The 7,231-nt window shown below is 35.5% G+C and overlaps 1 protein-coding gene across 1 annotated transcript; it reads right to left on the bottom strand.

Annotated features, from left to right (window-relative positions):
* Positions 1-3,672: 3,672 nt before the first annotated feature.
* Positions 3,673-6,464, bottom strand: LOC125859088 (uncharacterized). The gene is made up of 4 exons (XM_049538819.1): positions 5,538-6,464; positions 4,765-5,350; positions 3,894-4,253; positions 3,673-3,809 (listed from the first exon to the last, which is right to left on the bottom strand). The coding sequence occupies exons 1-4, from the start codon at positions 6,462-6,464 to the stop codon at positions 3,673-3,675; spliced, it is 2,010 nt and encodes a 669-aa protein (XP_049394776.1).
* Between the last annotated feature and the right edge of the window lie 767 nt (positions 6,465-7,231).

The following is a 7,231-nucleotide window of genomic DNA, read 5'->3' as shown; positions in this document are numbered from 1 at the left end:
GATTTTGCTTTCCTGCGGGCAGACCTGAAACTATGATATTGCTTGCTTGTTGAGCCTAGCCAGATATGAAGTTGTGGCTGTTGTTTTCGAGCCTTGATTCTCGCCTGATTGTGTTGTTGGTTTGATCTGTTAGCGGTGCTTCAGTTGTTTTCCGATGGGGTTTTGGTCGGGGTTTTGTTGGTTGGTTGTTTGGAGGTCGGAGAAATGGTGGTCTGGTGGTCATTTGCTGGTTGTTTTAGCTTGGGTGATGGAGGTCTGGGTTCTGGTGGGCTGAAGTGTGGTTTTACCACTGGATTTTGGCGTGGAGAGAGTGGTGTTTGAGAGCTGTTTCAGGTCGGTTCACGGCTGTTTGAATGATTCCAACGGTGGGTGGTTTGCTTAATGTTGTTCCAGCTTGAAACTGGCCGGAAATGGAGAAGAAAGATCTTGTTGTCGTCAATGGAAAGTAGAGGAAAATGGGTTTGTTGTTAATGTTTTTTGCTTGATGTCGTTTCTGGTTCTTGGGGGTTTTTAGTGGTGGTTTCAGGTGGTCGTTTGGAGGTTGTTTTGGTGGTGTTTCGCCGGAAAACGGAGAAAATGAATGGGGATTGCCAGAGCTTGATTTGGGGTTTTAATTTGGTATAAATGGGTCGGGTTCGGATTAAAAAGAGAAAAAATTGGGTTATTTAATTGAAATTGGGTAATTTTAATTGATTTGGGTTTTCCATCCAATTGAGGGGTAAATTTGGTGAAATTAGTAACGGGAGGGGTAAAAATAACTTCATTTTAACGGCGAGGGCGTAGTCAAACAATAAACCAAAGTTGAGGGGTATTTTTGACCCTTTTCCCTTTATTAAATAACTATCCCAAAAAAGATAAAACCTAACGTCTCAAACTTTGTGATGGAACCAACGAGGGTTGTGGTGGAATGGTAAGTACTCTTTCATCCTTAACCAAGAGGTCTCGGGTTCGAACCCCCTTGAACACAGAATTGCCTTGAGGGAGTGCTTTACCCCCCAATGTAGGACTTCCCGACGCGAATCCGAATTTAGTCAGGCTCCAATATGAGTACCGGACACCGGATGAAAACAAAAAAATAAACTTTGTGATGGAGAGAGAAGCATACAAATCGTGTCATGATTTTCACATGGACCTTCCTTCGATAATTATGTTAGGCTTGGAAGTGCACGAATGAGGACCAACTTATTTTTTTTCAACAAAATGATTGTGTATATATAATGTATTGATATTATATAAATTATTTTTTAAATTTTATTTTATATGAGTTAATTTGACTAGATACAAAGTTTTTTTTAAAAAAAAGGAAGAATTTTTTGAAATTTGTGGTCTAAAATAAGTGATAGATATTTGTGTGACTATAAATCATTTTGTTAAGACTAATAAATAAATTAAAAATAAATTTTTAATTAAAAGACGTTTGGGCAGGCGATTTCATATTGCGATATGAAATTATGAAATGAAATCAGTGTTTGGACATGTGATTTCACGCTGATTCATCTCATGATTTGAAATCTCAAATTCTCCAAAAAGCATGATTCGAGAATTTCAAATCCCGATTTGAGATTTTTTTTAAACGTAAGAAAATTGACCCTCAAGTTTATATTTTGTAAAAACAACCTCACATTTATATCTACTAACCATTTATTTCATATATAAATAAATTAAATTTATAATTCATATCATTACTTTTTAAACCATTTATATCTCATATAACGATTATTCTCACCAACATAAAAATTATTATTACTTCAAATCAATTTCTAGCTACTTTACCATTTATATTCACCAAAATTCATTACTCTTTATCAAATTTATTTACCAACCAAATTGATCAACAAATGACTCAAAATAACAATGTTGGTTCGTCTTCTTGGTCATATGATCGAGAAATACAAATTTAACGTGAGAAAATTGTATGTACTATGCGAGAGTATTATATTAAAAACTAATACACTACAACTTATGTTCAGTTTTTTTTTATTGGATTAAAGTTTATTTGATAAATGTTGGGATAAGGGTCTGAAAAATACCCCAACTTTGGTCGGATTTGTTGTTGCGATACTAAACTTTCATAAGGACCTATTACCTCCCTAGACTATTTAATACCGTATTTTTTACCCCCTGAACTATTTAATAGTGTATTTTAAAGATATATATGTGCCCACGTGGACACATTACTATTTATAATTTTGCATTATTTTTTATGTCCACGTGAGCAAATATATATGTTTAAAATATAGTATGAAATAGTGTAGGGAGGTAATAGATCCTCATGAAAGTTTAGTATCGCAACAACAAATTCGACCAAAGTTGGAGTATTTTTCAAACTCTTATCCCATAAATGTTGCATGTTTTTTAATAATAGATTTGTAATAGTGATTATGCAATTTTATAAATTTATGCTTATTTATTAAGATTTTATAAAAAATTGAGACATTTTAAATATTTTTATAACTTATTAGGTTTTTATGTTTTGAGAAAACATAAAACATAAAAAGTCCAAATCACATGTGTTCACATTTGGATTGTCCTAGTTCGAGAAATACGCTCCTAACGGCCTTCGAAGGATGAGCATAATTTTGATTTTAGGGTTAGAGTAGCCTCAAATAATTCTAACTAGAATCGAATACATATTGTAGAGTTCCAACTAGGGGTGTTAATGGGACGGTTCGGTCAGTTATTTTAAAAAATTATACCAGCACAATTTTTTTTGGTATTTTGTAATGTATAACCAAAATTTAGATTTTTTAAAACCATCCCAATCATATCGGTTTCTCTTCGGTATCAGTATGGTTTGATTTTTTTTTTAATTAAAGATGGGCAAGCTCTTTTTATTGATGTACTACATTACATGAAGATCAGGCCCAATAGAGGACCTGATCCAACACCTAATCAGTCATTAGGAAACAAAATATAAACAAAATAGAAACAAAAATGCAAAGGGGAAATGGGAAGATGAAAAGTGACTCGCCGCAATAACCATCGTCGTCGATGTCTTTCCGGCCATCCTCCAACAACTTGAAATCATAACAATAGTACAACGAGTCTGGGGTGTATTTCATCTCGAACGTTGTCTAGTCTCACCAACATCATTAAATCCTCCCAATCGGAGACTTCTCCCGCTCAGTGTACTTCAATCGAAACTTTATGTCAGGTGATAGCCTCATTCCCTTTGAATCTTTGTTCAACATATACCAAAAAAAGACCTCGTAACCTTCATCCCTTAGCTTTGACAGGTTGAGCCCAACAAGGAGCTAATACCACTGTCGAAAGCTTCTCAACGAGGTTACTGCAACCTTCTTAGGTATTTTCCTTCATCTGAAATCTGCTCTTTGTCGTTTTACCATTGTCCCTTCGAATAAACTCATTATTTTCGCAATCTTCAGAGTATTGTATGAATGCTACTGTTGCCTGTTTACGTATTTTCCTTGCTCAATACTCTGCTTACTGTTATTGTACCTATATATGTATTTTCCTTATTCTGTAATTGACTCACTGTTATTGTTGTCTGTTTATGTAATTTCCTCTTTCTGTAATATGCTCACTGTTGTTGTACCATTGTCTCTCCGATTGTGATAAACTCGCACTATATTCGCCATCTTCAGAGTATTGTATGAATGTTGTATTTCTTTAAGCTTGAAATATCTGCTTCTTCATATGTTATGATCACAATCATCTGTCTTGTGCATAATTTCCATTCTGAATCCTCCTTATCCTTAAATTAGGAATTTGGATTTTATCCATATTTAGAATTGTCTTAGTTTCACTAGGTAGCTCATGGAAATTGTTAAAATATATAAAATCTGTACCTGCAAAAGAAAACACAATATTAGCCATAAAATTTGCCAGTTTGTTTCCCTCTCTCAGTGTGTGTACTATGGCCACCTCAAAACCTTCCTTCAGATTCTGTATCCTTCTGACCTCCATAGTCACTTCCCAAGGTCTGTGCCAAGCCCCTTCAATCATTTTCATTGCAACTAAAGAATCAATTTCTAGAATCAGTGGGAGTAAATTGTGGATCCTACAATATTCCAGCCCTAGTCTTATAGCTACCACTTCAGCAATGAGATTGTTTGATATTCCAATCATATTTCCTTCAGCATACACAAGGTTACCTTGATCATCTCTAATGCAAAACACAAAAGAGCTTGGTCTTGGATTCCCACTTGAAGAGCCATCTGTATTGCATTTGAATGTATTTTGTCTAGGTAATTTCCAATAAACCACCTTACAACCAATTCTAGGAGTATACCCTGTTAAATATCTGACCAATTCAGGCCAGTTATTAGGCAGGTGGTACATCTAAGGATACAACTGCTTAGCCAATAGAATTAACTTATTTGCTATCCCTCCTCTCATACTCAGATAAGACATAGAACCACCAAATTTCAAGGCATTTCTTCTCTTCCACACTTGCCAACAAATAAACAGTGGCACAACCATTAAAACAAGTTTAAGTTTTACAGAAACATCTGCATTCCACTATTTATGCAAAGTATTTTTCAACTACAAGAAAGGGCCCTCCACACCTGCTGATCCTGCAAAATATCTCCATATAGAATTAGTGAATGAATATCTAATAAATAAGTGTTCAATAGTCTCCTGAACTCCATCATCACAACAACCACACACTACCCCATCACCCATCATATTCCTGATAAGAACTTTTCTAATAGGAAGTCTTTGTTTCCATAGCCTCTAATTGAAGAACGATATCTTAAAAGGAACTCATGCACTCCAAATATACTTATATTTTAAACAGACTTCTTGCTTCTCCCTTAGCAAAATCCCATGCAGAACCTACAAAGAATTTTCCAGAAGTCTTCAGCATCCACCATGGTTTATCCCACTGTTGTTCATCTTCTGAACTCCTCAGGAGTTGTATTACATGTCTACCAATATCATCCCCAAAACTTGTTTGAAGCAAGTCATAGTTCCATTCCCCATTCAAAAAACACTGTTTCACTTCATCCAATTGCACATTTCTAGCACTGTCCAAAGGAACTATGTAATGCAGTGCACCTAATTGTGACCAATTATCATACCAGATACTTGAATGGCTACACTTAGGTTCCCACCAAATATGTTGATCTATCAAATCTCTAGATTCCAGCATATACTTCCACGTTAAAGATCCATTTTTCCATTCAACCACATGAGGTTTCTCCTTTTTACAATATTTATTCCACATAAAGTTAGACCAAAGAGTCTTTATTGTTCTAAAGGCCCACCATAGTTTAGCAAATAAAGCTTTCGAAATATTAAACAAAGATTTAAATCCCACACCACCTTCATGTTTGGGTCTACATAAATCTGACCAAGCTACCCAATGCTTGTTATTTCCATCCTCCTAAATTTTCCAAAAAAAAATTGCAAAGAATAACACACCTTGGAGGATTAATAGCAGACAAGAGATAAATAGGCATGTTGTTTAACACATTATGAATTAACACGGCCTTACCTCCAAATAACAACATTTTTCCTTTCCAAGCTTGCAACTTGTTGTGCACTTTTTTCATCAATACTGCAAAGTGTACCTTCTTCTTCTTGGCATGACCAATTGGGCATCCCAAATACATTAGTGGAAATTTACCTCTAATAAAGCCAGTTTTTGCTTCTATATCTGAGATCAAATCATGTGATGTATTATGAAAGACAAAAAATGAACTCTTTTCTTTATTAATCATCTGCCCTGATTGCTTCTCATAATCTGCATAGGCAAGATGATTAATCTGATCACTCCATTTTGGTAATCCAAACCGCTTGTAGACCTCATTACAAAACAAAGCATTTAAGCTTCGAGATAGAACTTCAGCAGTTAGTATGAACAAAGCAAGGGACAGAGGATCCCCTTGTTTCACTCCTCTAGATGAGTGAAAGAAACCATTAGCCTGCCCATTGATAAGTATAGAATACCAGTTGTTAGCAACCAGTCTCCAGACTTTATCAACAAAGTTATTATCAAAACCCATTTCTTCCAACACCTTTATAAGAAAGCCCCATTCCACCCTATCATATGTTTTCGCCATATCCAACTTGATCACCACATTTGCTGGCTTACCCCTTTTTCTGATATCAACAATAATCTCCTGAGCAAGTAACACATTTTCAGTAATGCTTCTTCCTTTCACAAAGCCAAACTGATTTTCTGAAATTAGGGATGGAAGAAGAACCCCGACTCTATCATTCATCACCCTTGAGATCACTTTATTAAGAAAATTACTCAAACTAATTGGCCTCATGTATGAGAAAGATTGACAAATATCTTTCTTTGGAAGTAGGTACAAATTAGTATGTGTAATAAACTTAGGAAGGGTGACACCATTAAAGAAAGCACCAACCACATTAACCACATCATCCCCAACTATATCCCAACATTGTTGGAAAAAATGTCCAGTAAACCTATTAGGACCACTAGCACTGTCCCCATTGAGATCAAACACTATTTTTTTAGCTTCCTCCATTGAAGAAAAATTATTTAATCTTCTGTTGTCTTCATCAGTAACCCTTTTCTGAATATGTCTCAATAGAGGGACTTCCTCTATATTATGAATGCCTGTGAATTGTTTTTTAAAATACTCCTAAGCAGCAGCAAACACTAGCTTTTCACCTTCTACCCATTCTTCATCCTTATTCTGAATCCTGTTTATGCTCAATCTTTTCCTTCTGCCTCTCACTATACTGTGAAAAAACCTTATGTTCTTCTCCCCTTCTGTAAACCACTGAATACTTGCCTTCTATCTCCAATACTCTTCTTCAAAATGCACATACTTTTTTAACTCTGCTTGGGCTTTCTGTAAAATCTCTCTATTCCCTGTTGTAGGGCTTGTTTCAAATAATGCCTCTTTCACCTTCACAATCTCCTCCCTGATAGATAACTATTTAAAAATATATCCAAAAGTTGCTCTACTCCAGTTAGACAAGGCAGTTTTAGTCTTCTTCATTTTTTGTTTCAATCTAATAAACACATCTGCTTCTTCTGAAATCCAGGTATCCTTCACTACCTGCTGAAATTCTGCATATTCTGACCAAAACTTAAGAAATCTAAAAGGTCTCCTAATAACATCTATCTTCTGGCCACAAGTTAGTAGCATAGGAGCATGATCAGACCCTGTTCTAGCCAGATGCTGTCGCGCCCCGTTTTTCTTAAAACGGGTTCTGGTGCACGACCTAACAGCTCTTTTGGGCTTTGAAAAATGAAGAGTCGCCATCTAACGAATTAAGGCGAGTT

This window comes from Solanum stenotomum, chromosome 3 (genome assembly GCF_019186545.1).
Source record: "Solanum stenotomum isolate F172 chromosome 3, ASM1918654v1, whole genome shotgun sequence".
In the NCBI taxonomy this organism is placed as follows: domain Eukaryota; kingdom Viridiplantae; phylum Streptophyta; class Magnoliopsida; order Solanales; family Solanaceae; genus Solanum; species Solanum stenotomum.
The sequence above is the reverse complement of the archived record's forward strand: the minus strand, read 5'-3'. Positions and strand labels throughout refer to the sequence as shown.